The sequence below is a fragment of the Prenolepis imparis genome, unplaced genomic scaffold (assembly GCF_030444845.1).
Source record: "Prenolepis imparis isolate NDT839.2.m4 unplaced genomic scaffold, iyPreImpa1.0 SCAF_12, whole genome shotgun sequence".
In the NCBI taxonomy this organism is placed as follows: domain Eukaryota; kingdom Metazoa; phylum Arthropoda; class Insecta; order Hymenoptera; family Formicidae; genus Prenolepis; species Prenolepis imparis.
Genome location: NW_028141170.1, coordinates 122,351 through 143,330, shown reverse-complemented (window position 1 = coordinate 143,330; position 20,980 = coordinate 122,351). Strand labels below are relative to the sequence as shown.

At 30.0% G+C, this 20,980-nt stretch overlaps 1 protein-coding gene across 1 annotated transcript; it reads right to left on the bottom strand.

The window, feature by feature from the left end:
- Positions 1-10,030: 10,030 nt before the first annotated feature.
- Positions 10,031-20,612, bottom strand: LOC145943483 (modular serine protease-like). Its single transcript, XM_083051022.1, has 10 exons — positions 20,544-20,612; positions 20,239-20,404; positions 19,569-19,765; positions 19,030-19,246; positions 18,818-18,937; positions 17,925-18,253; positions 13,093-13,360; positions 12,129-12,562; positions 11,167-11,468; positions 10,031-10,807 (listed from the first exon to the last, which is right to left on the bottom strand). Exons 1-10 carry the CDS (start codon positions 20,578-20,580, stop codon positions 10,703-10,705), a joined length of 2,175 nt encoding a protein of 724 aa, XP_082907148.1. The 5' UTR covers positions 20,581-20,612; the 3' UTR covers positions 10,031-10,702.
- Between the last annotated feature and the right edge of the window lie 368 nt (positions 20,613-20,980).

The window sequence follows — 20,980 nt, the reverse complement described above, 5'->3', positions numbered from 1 at the left end:
ACAGAATCATTTGGTTCCAAACAGACACCAGCGTACAAATTTTTTAACTTGATATACATAAAATAAGGTTGCGTCGCATAGGGTCAGCGGTAAAAAGTATCTATTTCCAATATTTCGAGAAGAGCCAAAAATTCATCGATTATACATTTCATTAGTACATTGATTACAGAATCTTTTCGTACCATGCAGACACCAGCGTACAAATTTTTTAATACGGTAAACTTAAAATAAGGATGCGTCGCACAGGGTCCGCATCAAAAAAGTATCAATTTCTAATATTTTAAGAAGAGCCAAAAATTCATCGATTATACATTTTAATAGTACATTGATTACAGAATCTTTTGGTACCAAGCAGACAACAGCGTACAAACTTTTTCATTTGCTATACATAAATTAAGGATGCGTCGCACAGGGTCAGCGGCATAAATGTATCAATTTCTAATATTTTAAGACGAGCCAAAAATTCATCGATTATACATTTTAATAGTACATTGATTACAGAATTATTTGGTACCAAGCAGACACCAGCGTACAAATTTTTTAACTTGATATACATAAAATAAGGTTGCGTCGCATAGGGTCAGCGGTAAAAAGTATCGATTTCCAATGTTTTGAGACGAGCCAAAAATTCATCGATTATACATTTTAATAGTACATTGATTACAGAATTATTTGGTACCAAGCAGACACCAGCGTACAAATTTTTTAACTTGATATACATAAAATAAGGTTGCGTCGCATAGGGTCAGCGGTAAAAAGTATCTATTTCCAATATTTTGAGACGAGCCAAAAATTCATCGATTATACATTTTATTAGTACATTGATTACAGAATCTTTTCGTACCATGCAGACACCAGCGTACAAATTTTTTAATACGGTAAACATAAAATAAGGATGCGTCGCACAGGGTCCGCGTCAAAAAAGTATCAATTTCTAATATTTTAAGAAGAGCCAAAAATTCATCGATTATACATTTTAATAGTACATTGATTACAGAATTATTTGGTACCAAGCAGACACCAGCGTACAAATTTTTTAATATGATATACATAAAATAAGGATGCGTCGCATAGGGTCAGCGGCAAAAAAGTATCCATTTCTAATATTTTAAGACGAGCCAAAAATTCATCGATTATACATTTTAATAGTACATTGATTACAGAATCATTTGATACCAAACAGACACCAGCGTACAAATTTTTTAACTTGATATACATAAAATAAGGTTGCGTCGCATAGGGTCAGCGGTAAAAAGTATCGATTTCCAATATTTTGAGACGAGCCAAAAATTCATCGATTATACATTTTAATAGTACATTGATTACAGAATCATTTGGTACCAAACAGACACCAGCGTACAAATTTTTTAACTTGATATACATAAAATAAGGTTGCGTCGCATAGGGTCAGCGGTAAAAAGTATCGATTTCCAATATTTTGAGACGAGCCAAAAATTTATCGATTATACAATTTAATAGTACATTGATTACAGAATCATTTGGTACCAAACAGACACCAGCGTACAAATTTTTTAACTTGATATACATAAAATAAGGTTGCGTCGCATAGGGTCAGCGGTAAAAAGTATCTATTTCCAATATTTTGAGACGAGCCAAAAATTCATCGATTATACATTTTATTAGTACATTGATTACAGAATCTTTTCGTACCATGCAGACACCAGCGTACAAATTTTTTAATACGGTAAACTTAAAATAAGGATGCGTCGCACAGGGTCCGCGTCAAAAAAGTATCGATTTCTAATATTTTAAGACGAGCCAAAAATTCATCGATTATACATTTTAATAGTACATTGATTACAGAATCTTTTGGTACCAAGCAGACAACAGCGTACAAACTTTTTCATTTGCTATACATAAATTAAGGATGCGTCGCACAGGGTCAGCGGCATAAATGTATCAATTTCTAATATTTTAAGACGAGCCAAAAATTCATCGATTATACATTTTAATAGTACATTGATTACAGAATTATTTGGTACCAAGCAGACACCAGCGTACAAATTTTTTAACTTGATATACATAAAATAAGGTTGCGTCGCATAGGGTCAGCGGTAAAAAGTATCGATTTCCAATGTTTTGAGACGAGCCAAAAATTCATCGATTATACATTTTATTAGTACATTGATTACAGAATCTTTTCGTACCATGCAGACACCAGCGTACAAATTTTTTAATACGGTAAACATAAAATAAGGATGCGTCGCACAGGGTCCGCGTCAAAAAAGTATCAATTTCTAATATTTTAAGAAGAGCCAAAAATTCAACGATTATACATTTTAATAGTACATTGATTACAGAATTATTTGGTACCAAGCAGACACCAGCGTACAAATTTTTTAATATGATATACATAAAATAAGGATGCGTCGCATAGGGTCAGCGGCAAAAAAGTATCGATTTCCAATATTTTGAGACGAGCCAAAAATTCATCGATTATACATTTTAATAGTACATTGATTACAGAATTATTTGGTACCAAGCAGACACCAGCGTACAAATTTTTTAATATGATATACATAAAATAAGGATGCGTCGCACAGTGTCCGCGGCAAAAAAGTATCCATTTCTAATATTTTAAGACGAGCCAAAAATTCATCGATTATACATTTTAATAGTACATTGATTACAGAATCATTTGATACCAAACAGACACCAGCGTACAAATTTTTTAACTTGATATACATAAAATAAGGTTGCGTCGCATAGGGTCAGCGGTAAAAAGTATCGATTTCCAATATTTTGAGACGAGCCAAAAATTCATCGATTATACATTTTAATAGTACATTGATTACAGAATCATTTGGTACCAAACAGACACCAGCGTACAAATTTTTTAACTTGATATACATAAAATAAGGTTGCGTCGCATAGGGTCAGCGGTAAAAAGTATCGATTTCCAATATTTTGAGACGAGCCAAAAATTCATCGATTATACAATTTAATAGTACATTGATTACAGAATCATTTGGTACCAAACAGACACCAGCGTACAAATTTTTTAACTTGATATACATAAAATAAGGTTGCGTCGCATAGGGTCAGCGGTAAAAAGTATCTATTTCCAATATTTTGAGACGAGCCAAAAATTCATCGATTATACATTTTATTAGTACATTGATTACAGAATCTTTTCGTACCATGCAGACACCAGCGTACAAATTTTTTAATACGGTAAACATAAAATAAGGATGCGTCGCACAGCGTCCGCGTCAAAAAAGTATCAATTTCTAATATTTTAAGAAGAGCCAAAAATTCATCGATTATACATTTTAATAGTACATTGATTACAGAATCTTTTGGTACCATGCAGACACCAGCGTACAAATTTTTTAATACGATAAACATAAAATAAGGATGCGTCGCACAGGGTCCGCGTCAAAAAAGTATCGATTTCTAATATTTTAAGACGAGCCAAAAATTCATCGATTATACATTTTAATAGTACATTGATTACAGAATCATTTGGTTCCAAACAGACACCAGCGTACAAATTTTTTAACTTGATATACATAAAATAAGGTTGCGTCGCATAGGGTCAGCGGTAAAAAGTATCTATTTCCAATATTTCGAGAAGAGCCAAAAATTCATCGATTATACATTTCATTAGTACATTGATTACAGAATCTTTTCGTACCATGCAGACACCAGCGTACAAATTTTTTAATACGGTAAACTTAAAATAAGGATGCGTCGCACAGGGTCCGCATCAAAAAAGTATCAATTTCTAATATTTTAAGAAGAGCCAAAAATTCATCGATTATACATTTTAAATTACATTGATTACAGAATCTTTTGGTACCATGCAGACACCAGCGTACAAATTTTTTAATACGATAAACATAAAATAAGGATGCGTCGCACAGGGTCCGCGTCAAAAAAGTATCGATTTCTAATATTTTAAGACGAGCCAAAAATTCATCGATTATACATTTTAATAGTACATTGATTACAGAATCTTTTGGTACCAAGCAGACAACAGCGTACAAACTTTTTCATTTGCTATACATAAATTAAGGATGCGTCGCACAGGGTCAGCGGCATAAATGTATCAATTTCTAATATTTTAAGACGAGCCAAAAATTCATCGATTATACATTTTAATAGTACATTGATTACAGAATTATTTGGTACCAAGCAGACACCAGCGTACAAATTTTTTAACTTGATATACATAAAATAAGGTTGCGTCGCATAGGGTCAGCGGTAAAAAGTATCGATTTCCAATATTTTGAGACGAGCCAAAAATTCATCGATTATACATTTTAATAGTACATTGATTACAGAATCATTTGGTACCAAACAGACACCAGCGTACAAATTTTTTAACTTGATATACATAAAATAAGGTTGCGTCGCATAGGGTCAGCGGTAAAAAGTATCGATTTCCAATATTTTGAGACGAGCCAAAAATTTATCGATTATACAATTTAATAGTACATTGATTACAGAATCATTTGGTACCAAACAGACACCAGCGTACAAATTTTTTAACTTGATATACATAAAATAAGGTTGCGTCGCATAGGGTCAGCGGTAAAAAGTATCTATTTCCAATATTTTGAGACGAGCCAAAAATTCATCGATTATACATTTTATTAGTACATTGATTACAGAATCTTTTGGTACCATGCAGACACCAGCGTACAAATTTTTTAATACGATAAACATAAAATAAGGATGCGTCGCACAGGGTCCGCGTCAAAAAAGTATCGATTTCTAATATTTTAAGACGAGCCAAAAATTCATCGATTATACATTTTAATAGTACATTGATTACAGAATCTTTTGGTACCAAGCAGACAACAGCGTACAAACTTTTTCATTTGCTATACATAAATTAAGGATGCGTCGCACAGGGTCAGCGGCATAAATGTATCAATTTCTAATATTTTAAGACGAGCCAAAAATTCATCGATTATACATTTTAATAGTACATTGATTACAGAATTATTTGGTACCAAGCAGACACCAGCGTACAAATTTTTTAACTTGATATACATAAAATAAGGTTGCGTCGCATAGGGTCAGCGGTAAAAAGTATCGATTTCCAATGCTTTGAGACGAGCCAAAAATTCATCGATTATACATTTTATTAGTACATTGATTACAGAATCTTTTCGTACCATGCAGACACCAGCGTACAAATTTTTTAATACGGTAAACATAAAATAAGGATGCGTCGCACAGGGTCCGCGTCAAAAAAGTATCAATTTCTAATATTTTAAGAAGACCCAAAAATTCATCGATTATACATTTTAATAGTACATTGATTACAGAATTATTTGGTACCAAGCAGACACCAGCGTACACATTTTTTAATATGATATACATAAAGTAAGGATGCGTCGCATAGGGTCAGCGGCAAAAAAGTATACATTTCTAATATTTTAAGACGAGCCAAAAATTCATCGATTATACATTTTAATAGTACAATGATTACAGAATCATTTGATACCAAACAGACACCAGCGTACAAATTTTTTAACTTGATATACATAAAATAAGGTTGCGTCGCATAGGATCAGCGGTAAAAAGTATCGATTTCCAATATTTTGAGACGAGCCAAAAATTCATCGATTATACATTTTATTAGTACATTGATTACAGAATCTTTTCGTACCATGCAGACACCAGCGTACAAATTTTTTAATACGGTAAACATAATATAAGGATGCGTCTCACAGGGTCCGCGTCAAAAAAGTATCAATTTCTAATATTTTAAGAAGAGCCAAAAATTCATCGATTATACATTTTAATAGTACATTGATTACAGAATTATTTGGTACCAAGCAGACACCAGCGTACAAATTTTTTAACTTGATATACATAAAATAAGGTTGCGTCGCATAGGGTCAGCGATAAAAAGTATCGATTTCCAATGTTTTGAGACGAGCCAAAAATTCATCGATTATACATTTTATTTTTACATTGATTACAGAATCTTTTCGTACCATGCAGACACCAGCGTACAAATTTTTTAATACGGTAAACATAAAATAAGGATGCGTCGCACAGGGTCCGCGTCAAAAAAGTATCAATTTCTAATATTTTAAGACGAGCCAAAAATTCATCGATTATACATTCTAATAGTACATTGATTACAGAATCATTTGGTACCAAGCAGACACCAGCGTACAAACATTTTCATTTGCTATACATAAATTGAAGATGCGTCGCATAGGGTCAGCGGTAAAAAGTATCGATTTCCAATGTTTTGAGACGAGCCAAAAATTCATCGATTATACATTTTAATAGTACATTGATTACAGAATTATTTGGTACCAAGCAGACACCAGCGTACAAATTTTTTAATATGATATACATAAAATAAGGATGCGTCGCATAGGGTCAGCGGCAAAAAAGTATCAATTTCTAATATTTTAAGACGAGCCAAAAATTCATCGATTATACATTTTAATAGTACATTGATTACAGAATCTATTGGTACCATGCAGACAACAGCGTACAAACTTTTTCATTTGCTATACATAAATTAAGGATGCGTCGCATAGGGTCAGCGGCATAAATGTATCAATTTCTAATATTTAAAGACGAGCCAAAAATTCATCGATTATACATTTTAATAGTACATTGATTACAGAATCATTTGGTACTAAACAGACACCAGCGTACAAATTTTTTAACTTGATATACATAAAATAAGGTTGCGTCGCATAGGGTCAGCGGTAAAAAGTATCGATTTCCAATATTTTGAGACGAGCCAAAAATTCATCGATTATACATTTTATTAGTACATTGATTACAGAATCTTTTCGTACCATGCAGACACCAGCGTACAAATATTTTAATACGGTAAACATAAAATAATGATGCGTCGCACAGCGTCCGCGTCAAAAAAGTATCAATTTCTAATATTTTAAGAAGAGCCAAAAATTCATCGATTATACATTTTAATAGTACATTGATTACAGAATTATTTGGTACCAAGCAGACACCAGCGTACAAATTTTTTAATATGATATACATAAAATAAGGATGCGTCGCATAGGGTCAGCGGCAAAAAAGTATCCATTTCTAATATTTTAAGACGAGCCAAAAATTCATCGATTATACATTTTAATAGTACAATGATTACAGAATCATTTGATACCAAACAGACACCAGCGTACAAATTTTTTAACTTGATATACATAAAATAAGGTTGCGTCGCATAGGGTCAGCGGTAAAAAGTATCGATTTCCAATATTTTGAGACGAGCCAAAAATTCATCGATTATACATTTTATTAGTACATTGATTACAGAATCTTTTCGTACCATGCAGACACCAGCGTACAAATTTTTTAATACGATAAACATAAAATAAGAATGCGTCGCACAGGGTCCGCGTCAAAAAAGTATCAATTTCTAATATTTTAAGACGAGCCAAAAATTCATCGATTATACATTTTAATAGTACATTGATTACAGAATTATTTGGTACCAAGCAGACACCAGCGTACAAATTTTTTAACTTGATTTACATAAAATAAGGTTGCGTCGCATAGGGTCAGCGGTAAAAAGTATCGATTTCCAATGTTTTGAGACGAGCCAAAAATTCATCGATTATACATTTTATTTGTACATTGATTACAGAATCTTTTCGTACCATGCAGACACCAGCGTACAAATTTTTTAACTTGATATACATAAAATAAATTTGCGTCGCATAAGGTCAGCGGTAAAAAGTATCGATTTCCAAAATTTTGAGACGAGCCAAAAATTCATCGATTATACATTTTATTAGTACATTGATTACAGAATCTTTTCGTACCATGCAGACACCAGCGTACAAATTTTTTAATACGGTAAACATAAAATAAGGATGCGTCGCACAGGGTCCGCGTCAAAAAAGTATCGATTTCTAATATTTTAAGACGAGCCAAAAATTCATCGATTATACATTTTAATAGTACATTGATTACAGAATCTTTTGGTACCATGCAGACACCAGCGTACAAATTTTTTAATACGATAAACATAAAATAAGGATGCGTCGCACAGGGTCCGCGTCAAAAAAGTATCGATTTCTAATATTTTAAGACGAGCCAAAAATTCATCGATTATACATTTTAATAGTACATTGATTACAGAATCTTTTGGTACCAAGCAGACAACAGCGTACAAACTTTTTCATTTGCTATACATAAAATAAGGTTGCGTCGCACAGGGTCAGCGGCATAAATGTATCAATTTCTAATATTTTAAGACGAGCCAAAAATTCATCGATTATACATTCTAATAGTACATTGATTACAGAATCATTTGGTACCATGCAGACACCAGCGTACAAATTTTTTAATACGATAAACATAAGTATGGATGCGTCGCACAGGGTCCGCGTCAAAAAAGTATCGATTTCTAATATTTTAAGACGAGCCAAAAATTCATCGATTATACATTTTAATAGTACATTGATTACAGAATTATTTGGTACCAAGCAGACACCAGCGTACAAATTTTTTAATATGATATACATAAAATAAGGATGCGTCGCATAGGGTCAGCGGCAAAAAAGTATGCATTTCTAATATTTTAAGACGAGCCAAAAATTCATCGATTATACATTTTAATAGTACATTGATTACAGAATCATTTGGTACCAAACAGACACCAGCGTACAAATTTTTTAACTTGATATACATAAAATAAGGTTGCGTCGCATAGGGTCAGCGGTAAAATGTATCGATTTCCAATATTTTGAGACGAGCCAAAAATTCATCGATTATACTTTTTAATAGTACATTGATTACAGAATCTTTTGGTACCAAGCAGACAACAGCGTACAAATTTTTTAATTTGATAAACATAAAATAAGGATGCGTCGCACAGGCTCCGCGTCAAAAAAAATTAAGTTCTAATATTTTAAGACGAGCCAAAAATTCATCGATTATACATTTTAATAGTACATTGATTACAGAATCATTTGGTACCAAACAGACACCAGCGTACAAATTTTTTAACTTGATATACATAAAATAAGGATGCGTCGCATAGGGTCAGCGGTAGAAAAGTATCCATTTCTAATATTTTAAGACGAGCCAAAAATTCATCGATTATACATTTTAATAGTACATTGATTACAGAATCTTTTGGAACCATGCAGACACCAGCGTAGAAATTTTTTAATATGATATACATAAAATAAGGATGCTTCGCATAGGGTCAGCGGCAAAAAAGTATCCAGTTCTAATATTTTAAGGCGAGCCAAAAATTCATCGTATATATATTTCAATAGTGTATTGTTTGCATATTATCTTTGTACCATAAGCATACCAGCGTACTACCTTTTTGGTCTAATATACGTTATATAAATCTGCGCCGTATAGGATTTGCGGCTTAAAAATTTTAATTTTCGATTTTTCAAAACGTGCAAAAAATTAATCTTATATACATTTTAATAGTACATTGGCTGCACATTATTACGAATTATGCGTGACTGCATGCATATATCGCGGTAATATATGTCGAAACTCATTTCTACTGAGCATTCGGAATTCGAATTATATCAAGATTATCGAAAAGTGTCGGACGAAATATATTTGTGACTCTAATTAAGAAAATAATTTTGTTTTAAAAATTATATCTACGAAACCTTAATTGTAAATTTGTATTCATGTCTCACTTCTATTCTTAACTTAATAAATATACTACTTCTTGATTAAATAAATATATTAGAAAATATTAATATAGTAAGGTAATTAAATTTTAAAATAGTAATATGTTATAAAAATTAAAATAGCAATATATTGTAAATAATATGTTGTAATATCTTATCCTCGATTAATATTTTTGTTACAGAAATCAGCTGATTAAAACGTTAATTTGCTAATTAATTTTTAAAATAAGAATATGTTATAACATTTAAAATAATATGTTTTAAATAATGTAATATATAATTCCTTAAACTCAATTAATATTTATAACAGCTATCAGCTGATTTCTGTCAAAAAATATTAATCAAGTTTAAGGAATTATATAATATTTTAATTTTTATAACATATTTTTATTTTAAAATTTAATTGGCAATGTAATGCTTTAATCATCTGATTTCTGTAAAAAAATATTAATGAAGTTTAAACAAACTTTATATAAATACATCATACTTTTTTTAATAAAATCAAGGAATGGCATAACGCGCGCTTGTGTTATTCTAGTCTTTTTCTAAAAAAGACATATTAAGTCGATTCTCGCAAGTATTGTTGCCTCTTTTCCGCAAAAATATTAATCAAAATTTAAAGTATTATAACATATTATTTAAAACATGTCATTATTTTATTTAATTTTATTTTGGACTAACTGTCAAACTGCTAACTGCTAACCCTCACGATGACAGCCTCTTCATGCTACAAATATAACACATAAGGCGAGTGTCAAAAATATTAATCAAGTTTAAAGTTTATAACATATTATTTAAAACATATTATTATTTTATTTTATTTTGGACTAACTGTCAAACTGCTAACTGCTAACCCTCGTGATGACAGCCTTTCGATGCTACGAATATAACACAACGCGAATCGACAGAGTGCCAATCAGCATCGCGGAAAAGCGACAACAATGTCAATAACATGCCTTTTTTAGAAAGGGGATGTATATGGCACATATAATAGTAATGAAGAATTAATATTGATATAAAAAAAATAATTACATTTGATTAATGTTAATGTATCATTGTTTTTAAATAACAATATTGTCTGTGTTTGGTTGTCGATCTTGGTCAGGTGGGCCAATTATTGATATACTCTCGACGATCTTATTGATCCAATCGATGTATATTGAGACCTATATCATCAAACAAAAAGAATGATTTAATATACTAATATTATATTAGTAATAATTATTGTTCAATAATTTTATTGTTTAGAAAATATAACAATTGTCTGAGTGTTAATTTGGCAGTTATGTTTAATTTTTTTTTATCTTCTAGTAATTGCAAATAATATTATCTGAATGGTGTCACATTAATATATGTATAATTTATTAATAATACGTACGTAATATTGATTTACAAAAATTATCAGCAGATATAGACTAAGAAACACAGTTTGTGGATAATTAAAATGTGTATATATAAATTCTTGATATAATTTAATAATTTAATATATTCGATAATAATGTTTGCAATTCTACATTTAGTATACCTTTGTGAAAACAGTGTAGAAGTTGGGATTGCACATGCTAGTGCCTAATCTTCGTGGGCTTACAGAGACGACTCCGTGAACTTCCCAAATGCTAGAATTCAATTGCTCAAGTACCAATCCTCCGCCGCTATCTCCATTGCATACTCCGGTGCCATTTGCCCATCCGGCGCAAAAGGATGTGTAAGTTAAATATTTCCAAAAATCTTTACTCTGATTTTGACGACATTCATCGTCAGAAATAATTTTCATCGTAGTTACCCTCAAGATTGGACTAAATGTATCGTTTTCCGTCAATCCCATTCCTATAGAAAACTTTTAAGATTTCAGAAATTGTCGGATAAAAATTGTACATGTAAATAAATATCAGTTTTTAATCATCTTTATAACTGTAAAAATATATTTTTTTTAAGTACCAATAGAAAGATTATATCTTTTTACAAGAATGCACAATGACAATTGATTCTTAATTATACAATTGTTTATATTGTTGTATAATAATTATGTAATAATTGTGTATATTTATTTTCATAAAATAGTTAAAATAAATACATTTTAATATGATTAATGATATATATATAATGATAATTGATTAAAATGATATATGATAATAATTATTATTATTATTTTTTTTTCTTATTCAAGGAATACATTCACTTTTACTTTTTTTTCTTTTTTGACATTTTGATTCAAATCTTGATATGCATAAATTTTTATTTATAAACAACAAGCAACTAAAACCTTTTGAAGATTATTTAGTAACTCAATAAGTATATAAGATTATATGTATATATAATTTATATATACTTTTCAAGTAGAAATTAGTCGATTTTATTCATTGTGCTTTGAAATTTGTTAGCAAAAAATAAGAGTGTATCAATAATTTTATTTTAATAATTGATTTTATTTTAATTAATTTTTTCTAATTACATCTATCACATTTTTTAATTAAAATTTAAACTTACCGGCTACCAATCCAAATCTACCGCTTTGCTGATATTCTATCAATGTCGTGTCAGTGTGCCAAGGAACGCAAACGGGCCTAACAACTGAGTTAATGATCACAGCTTCCTTTAAGATTAGCAATGCAATGTCTGAGCCGTAATTACTCTCGTGATCTTGATACGCACTCTGCAATTCGATGCTTTTTACATCTATCACCTGTGCGTTTTCTCCTGCTTGATTTAAATCACTCGAGAGAATCCCGAAAGCAACACGCACTGTGTCCGCCGAGGTCTTCCAAATGCAGTGACCGGCAGTTAACACAACACGTTCTGCTATTAACGTGCCACCGCAAAAAAATCTCCATTGACCATTTTCGTGCGAAAAGAGGGTGGCTTGCCACGGTAGTGTTTCTTCTTTCTCGACGCGCCACCCCTTAACAATCAGTGCTGCCGCTAAGTGTTTTTTTCATACATATAAAAATTAAATGAGTCTAAAACATTAGATATTTTTATACAAAGATACCGTTTCTTTTCTCATGTTAAAATTAAAAAGTTAAAATTAAAAAGTTTAAAAAAAAATTTATATAGATGTTATTTAGATACTAAATACCAAATGTCAAAATAAACAAATACATGTAAATATTAAGATTAACAAGGTATACAATCTTTATGTATAATACTCATTGCAGAACTTATTTAATGAACCAAATCTTATTAATGCATTCATCTTTATAACAAATTTTTTTAAAAAAGTCTAAAAATATATTTTGAATATAATTAAACTTTACCAATACATCACACATGCTGTAATTAACTTTAAATAATCCTTTTACCAATTTTAATTTTAAATTTCCCAAAATTGTAACTTGATAAAGCATTTTAAAAGTCAAAATTATATTTAGCATTAAAGAAACTACAAGGAATGATTTCGTTTTTTTTTTAATTATAAATGATATTTCTGGTTAAGCTTTCTAATATATCGGTTGTTGAACCTGTAGAGTCCCTTATTCCGCAAATAGGAATACAATTCAAAAATGGTTGACTCCAAGTGCCATCGTGAAGGCACATAACGCTAGCGGACCCTTTGCGACGCTCGTAGAATGTTGGACATTCAAAGAAAACCCGCGTGCCGACTGGGAGAGCTCGATTGCAGGGCAACCATCCTTTATGAGAACCCCACATCGCCTTACATCGTTTAATCGCACCATATGCTTCAGATGGTGCCGGACATGTTATTCCTTCCATTTCGTTTTCTGAAATATATTATACATAGTTCAATATTAAAAATGAATCATAAGGTTTAAATAAATAATGTCAGATAATAATGGCTTTAGTTGCAGCTAATTATTATAAAATATTTTAATTGGCATATTTAGATCACAATATGTAATCAAATAATATACACTGTTTTCTCCAAAAATTATATATGTATAAGTATAACAATATGTATTTTATATTTTTTATTTGCTTTTGTTTTATGAAAAAAAAAAAAAAAAACTTTTAATTGTGTCATAATTAATCCGTTACTATAATACTATATGTAGATCCCTTTTCTAAAAAAGGCATGTTATTGACATTGTCGCTTTTCAGCGATGCTGATTGGCTCTCTGTCGATTCGCATTGTGTGTTATATTTGTAGCATGAAAAGGCTGTCATCGCGAGGGTTAGCAGTTAGCAGTTTGACAGTTAGTCCAAAATAAAATAAAATAAAATAATAACATGTTTTAAATAATATGTTATAATACTTTAAACTTTGATTAATATTTTCGCGGAAAAAAGGCAACAATACTTGCGAGAATCGACTTAATATGTCTTTTTTAGAAAAAGACTAGAATAACACAAGCGCGCGTTATGCCATTTCTCGATTTTATTTAAAAAAGTATGATGTATTTATATAAAGTTTGTTTAAACTTGATTAATATTTTTTGACAGAAATCTAATGATTAAAGCATTACATTGCTAATTAAATTTTAAAATAAAAATATGTTATAAAAATTAAAATAATAATGTTATAAATAATGTTATAATGCCTTATCTGCGATTAATATTTTTTGACAGAAATCAGCTGATAGCTGTTATAAGTATTAATCGAGTTTAAGAAATTATAATACATTATTTAAAACATATTATTATTTTAAATGTTATAACATATTCTTATTTTAAAAATTAATTAGCAAATTAACGTTTTAATCAGCTGATTTCTGTAACAAAAATATTAATCGGGAATAAAATATTACAACATATTATTTACAATATATTGCTATTTTAATTTTTATAACATATTATTATTTTAAAATTTAATTAGCTCGCTATATTAATATTTTTTAATACATTCATTTAATTAAAAAGTAATATATTTATTAAGTTAAGAATAGAAGTGAGACATAAATACAAATTTACAATTAAGGTATCGTAGCGATGATTTTTAAAGACAATAATTATTTCCTTAATTAGAGTCACAAATATATTTCGTCCGACACTTTTCGATAATCTTAATATAATTCCGAATGCACAGTAGAAATGAGTTTTGACATCTATTATCGCGATATATGTATAAAGTCACGCATAATTCACAATAATGTGCCGACAATGTATTGTTAAAATATATGAAAGATTAATTTTTGGCTCGTTTTGAAATATTGAAAATTAAAATTTTTGAACCGCGGACCCCATACGGCGCGGATTTAAATTACGAATATTAGACCAAAAAGGTAGTACGCTGGTATGCATATGGTACCAAAATAATGTGCAAACAATACACTATTGAAATATACATACGATTAATATTTGGCTCGTTTTAAAATACTGAAAATTAAAATATTTAAGCCGCAAATCACATTCGGCGCGGGTTCAGTTTACGTATATTAAACCAAGAAGGTAGTACGCTGGTATGCTTATGGTATTAAAATAATCTGCAAACAATACATTAAAATATATATACGATTAATTTTTGGCTCGTTTTAAAATATTGAAAATTAAAATTTTTAAGCCGCGGACCCCATACAGCGCAGATTTATATTACGAATATTAGACCAAAAAGGTAGTATGCTGGTATGTTTATGGTACCAAAATAATCTGCAAACAATACACTATTGAAATATATATACGATTAATTTTTGTTTCGTTTTAAAATATTGAAAATTAAAATTATTAAGCCGCGAGTCACATTCGGCGTAAATTTATATTACGTATATTAGACCAAAAAGGTAGTATGCTGGTATGCTTATGGTACCAAAATAATCTGCAAACAATACACTATTGAAATGTATATACGATTAATTTTTTGCTCGTTTTAAAATATTGAAAATTAAAATTTTTAAACACGAATCACATTTGGCGCAAATTTATATTACGTATATTAGACCAAAATGGTACTATGCTGATACGCTTATTGTAACAAAATAATCTGCATACAATACACTATTGAAATATATATACGATTAATTTTTGGCTCGTTTTAAAATATTAAAAATTAAAATTTTGAAGCCGCGGATCCCATACGGCGCAGATTATATTACGTATATTATATCAAAAAGTATTTAGGCTGTTATGCTGATGGTACCATCATAATGTGCATACAATGCACTGTTAAAAAATATGAAAGAATAATTTTTGGCGCGTTTTAAAATATTGAAAATTAAATTTATTAAACCGCGGATCCCATACGGCGCGGATTCATTTTACGTATATTAGAACAAAAAGTTTGTAGGCTGTTATGCTGATGGTACCATCATAATGTGCAGACAATGTACTGTTGAAATATATATACGATTAATTTTTGGCTCGTTTTAAAATATTGAAAATTAAAATTATTATACCGCGGATCCCATACGGCGCGGATTCATTTTACGTATATTAGATCAAAAAGTTTGTAGGCTGTTATGCTGATGGTACCATCATAATGTGCAGACAATGTACTGTTGAAATATATATACGATTAATTTTTGGCTCGTTTTAAAATATTGAAAATTAAAATTATTATACCGCGGATCCCATACGGCGCGGATTCATTTTACGTATATTAGATCAAAATGTTTGTAGGCTGGTATGCTGATGCTACCATCATAATGTGCATACAATGCACTGTTAAAAAATATAAAAGATTAATTTTTGGCGCGTTTTAAAATATTGAAAATTAAAATTTTTAAGCCGCGGATCCCATACTGCTCGAATTCATTTTACGTATATTAGTTCAAAAATTTGTACGCTGGTATGCTTATGGTACCAGAATAATCTGCAAACAATACACTGTTGAAATATATAAAAGATTAATTTTTGGCTATGTTTAAAATATTAAAAATCGATTCTTTAAAGCCGCGAACCTATTTAAACTCTGATTCATATTATGTGTATTACATGAAAAAATTTGTAGGCTCGAATCTATTTGGTACAGAAATAATCTGCGTATAATGTACTATTAAAAAAAATCATCAATTAATTTTTGGTTTTTTTAAAAATATTAAAATTCTATAATTTATTAACGCGAACCCTATATAACGAAGAATTATACTATGCGTGTATTAAACGAAAAAATTTGTATGCTCGAATATATTTGGTATAAAAGTAATGTGCATAAAATGTTACTATTAAAAAGAATGTGAAAATAAAATGACAAAGAAAATTATCATTCAAACGCTCTACTTAAATTAAAACGTAATATCAATATGGTATGATTGGCTATGAGAGCAATAGCGCGGTGTGTTAGGCGCGGTATGTTTTAAAAAATTTTTTAAAAAAATTTTATTTAGATGTTTCGATACATATGAAACGTACGTTTCGGCTCTTTTTTTGAGCCTTCTTCAGCGCAATACAAAATTAACAGCGCATGAAATATCATTAAACAGTAATATATGGATTAAATTCGGTAAATTTAAGAGACCGCATGTTGGGGTGCATTATTAAATATATTAAAAAGAACAAGCGATGAATTTTTGTCTCTTATTAAAATATTAAAAATCTATACTTTATTGCCGCTGACCTATGAATCTCAGACTTATATTATGTGTATTATATAAAAAAAACTTGTACGCTCGAATCTGTTTGGTATAAAAGTAATCTGCATACAATGTACTATTAACAAAAAACAAGCAATGAATTTTTTGTTTTTTTTTAGAATATTTAAAGATGAAACTTTGTAGCCGCGAACCCTACACTGTGCAGACTTATATTATGTATATTATATAAAATAATTTGCATGCTCGTATTTATTTTATATAAGGAGCCAATAACTTATCGCTTGTTTTTTTAATTGTACGTTGCTTGCAGATTATTTTTATACCAAATAGATACGAGCGTGCAAATTCTTTTATTTGATATACATAATAAAAGTTTGCGCTATATAGGATCCGCTGCTACAAAGTATCGATTTTTGATATTCGAAGAATAGTCCAAAATTTATTGCTTGTATATTTCGATAGTACATTGTATTATATATATAAAAGTTATCTGCAAACAATAAAATATATTATTCGAGTTTTAAGTAGTAAACATATTATTTGTAATATTATTTATAACATTTTTAATTTATATAACATATTTTTATTTTAAAATTTAATTAGCAAATTAACGCTTTAATTATCTGATTTCTGTCAAAAAATGTTAATCAAATTTAAACAAACTTTATATAAAAATATCATTTTTATAATATCATTATTTTTAATATAAAATTAAAGAATGGCGCGCGCGTAGCGCGTGCTTGTGTTGTTCTAGTACCATAAATATTATATGTAGAAATGAATTCTTAAATGTTATATCTATATTAAATAAAAAGTAATTCAACTATTTTGATATCGATTTAAAAAAAATGATATTACTTACTAAAAACACAATCCGGAATATTGGGAAACCAGCGGTTACTCTGGCAATAAATTCTATCGGCACCTTGTAAAGAACCTTCAATATCGCAAGTATAGTCGAGCCATGTGAATTCGGGAACAATCTCGCCCGGCCGACATCTCGAATATCCGCTTACATTATAATGCGTTCCTGCTTTTGCAGCGGGCAATCGACAGGCACCTTCGGGCAACATTATCCCGCATAAAGACTCGTCCTCGTCACTCCAGTCATAACAGTTTAACCGAGAATTACATTTCAATTCTGGTCGAATACATCCACCGTAGGCGCAGCGAAACCAATTTTCAGGACATCTATATAAAGAATTTTAATGAATCTATGCGATTCTGTCTCGCAATACATCCAAATTCTAAAGGTTGGATGTTTTGCTATAGATTCTTTTATTTTCATACAATAATGGATATTTCCTTTCTAAAAAAGGCATGTTAACTGAATGAATTTAATTTGTATCGAAGTTTTGAAACCTCTTTTCTGTGAGTGACTGTCTCGCGTCGTGCGTTATATTCATAGGATCGAGAGGCTGTCCTCGCGAGGGTTAGCAGTTTGACAGTGTTTGTCCAAAATAAAATTAAATAAAATAATAATATGTTTCAAATAATATGTTATAATACTTTAAATTCGATTAATATTTTTGACAGTTATCAGCTGATTTCTGTCCAAAAAAATATTATGTTTTTAGAAATATCATCCTTTTTAATATAAAACTGAAGAATGGCGCGCGCTTGTGTTGCTCTAGTGACTGTATAAAAATTTGATCTTTTATAACATAATTCATCCTAAAAACTGATTCTAAGAAATTGTGAACAAGAAATTGAAATTATACTAGTGAATTTAAATCGAATATTTAAAATACGTACTCACGTATTTTGCACATTTCCGGACTTTCATCAGATGCATCTGCGCAATGTCGAATACCGTCACATATTTTATCTGTTGATAGACACTGCTGCCTATTCTCACATGCAAATTCTTCGTCTCTACAGAAATAGAAATTAAATAATCTGAATTTTTATATGTATATGTGTGTGCTAATAACTATTAAATTAATAAAAAAAACTAATCAACTAACCGGCATTTATATTGTGAGCATTTATCACCTTCGCAATTAATAGCCGCGCACATATGTGAATCTTCATCGGTGCCATCGATACAATCTTTGACACCGTCGCAAATCACTTCTTGTTGAATACAACCTCCATATAAGCATCGGAACGTGTATTCGGGACATGGATACTCGTGACAAGTTATTGCATTTTCATCGCTTTCATCCGCGCAATCTTTATATCCTGATAGAAAGCGGAACACACATATAGGTTTGTCTCTGCCAAATATAAAATAAACTTTTCTCAAAATAGACTTATCTCTTATTTTATAATTTATTAATACTCGCACGCAAGTCAGAGGACTTGAAGACGTCGATTATTTTATACTTGGTCCAATTAAATCAATAAAAATCTAATAGTTATTTTAAATTTCTGACGCGTAGTATATTTCTCATGCGAATTGTTATATAATCGGTAAAGATGTTAGAATAAAGATATTAGAATATTTTTTCCGACTGAAATCGCATAGTTATCATATTATTGAAATCATGTGACAAATACAGACCGTTGCAGACATCATCGAGAGATATGCACTCTCGATGAATAGAAGAACATTGAAACTCTTTATCGGAACAAACGTCGTTAGGATCTCGATCGCAAGCGATCTCATCGCTAGTATCCATACAATCTACTAAACCATTGCATCGCGCCGTACGATTCACGCAAGCGCCATAGCTGCATCTGTACATGTACATGGGACAGCTGTAAAAAATAATATAATAATATGTAAAATATTTCTAAAATTTATTATCCAAATATTTACAATACATTTCATTAATTGTATTAATGAGAAAATATGATAAAAACATGGATTTGATATTTTCTTTGATATTAAAAGTTTATTAAAATTATGTACTTATATACATATGTATGTACATACGTAGTATATCTTTACGGATATAAAGATATTTTAGCTGAAAGATTTCAATATAAACCGTCAAATACGAAGAAAAGTTGATAAAGATTAGTTTTGAGATATATGTATGATATCAGAACATAACTAATCATAAAATTAAATATTGAACGATGTATAGATACGATTTACGTACAACTTAAAAAAACTATAGAGAAAACATATGCAGTCTTTATCTCTTTTATCTTCAGTTAAAGGAACATGACACTTTACGACATTCTTTATTTAATGGCAATGAAAATTAATAATAATATTTTCTTACACAATATGACGGCACAGTGTTCCAAATTCATCCGAAGAATCAGGACAATGTGGAATTCCATCGCAAGCATTCACTAATGATATTACAGTAGCGTCCACGCAAACAAATGTCAATGATGAATACATTTGATCACTTTCTTCTGTAGTAATGTATATTCTGCTAAATCCTACTTGCGAATATTAATAATTGTAATTATATACGCGAATGTTAATAATTGTCGTAATTAACACATCTTAACGATATCGTTAATGATATCATTTATAATTATACGCAATTAGTATACACTTTATTATGTGCAATCATACCGAGAATCGCTGTAATCAGCATCATTAATGCGATCATTTTTTAGAGAAGTAGTATTTCTGAAGATCAAGATTATTCTTCTCGCAGACTTACGCGAAAATGAGTAAGCCATCGTTTCTATATGTACGTGTAATTATACCTAGCAATTATTCTGACACTCGTCTGTGCATAATTTTTATAGCATTACGGAAAATTGAGTTTTTGGTTTTAGTAATGGAATATTGTATGAATGTTATCTCGTTATTATCAAGAACAAAAAGATGTAGGGTGTAGGTTAGGTTACAAAATATTGTGCATATTTGTAATTCATAAAGATTTGCATTTTTTAATCATTTTTTTATCAACTTTGTTGGATTATAATTGAAAGATTCAGAATTAGAGTAGATGAAATTTTTAATATAATATATATGATCTCCAATTAATAAGTGCAATTCATACT

What these genes read in the sequence shown, in the direction of transcription:
- LOC145943483 (XM_083051022.1), bottom strand. Translation starts at nt 20,580, where the DNA reads ATGATCGCATTAATGATGCTGATTACAGCGATTCTCG. An exon ending in ACACTGTGCCGTCATATTGT is followed by an intron (nt 19,766 to 20,238) that starts GTAAGAAAATAT and finishes TATTTTTTACAG; the next exon opens with CTGTCCCATGTACATGTACA. An exon ending in TGCTCACAATATAAATGCCG is followed by an intron (nt 18,938 to 19,029) that starts GTTAGTTGATTA and finishes CTATTTCTGTAG; the next exon opens with AGACGAAGAATTTGCATGTG.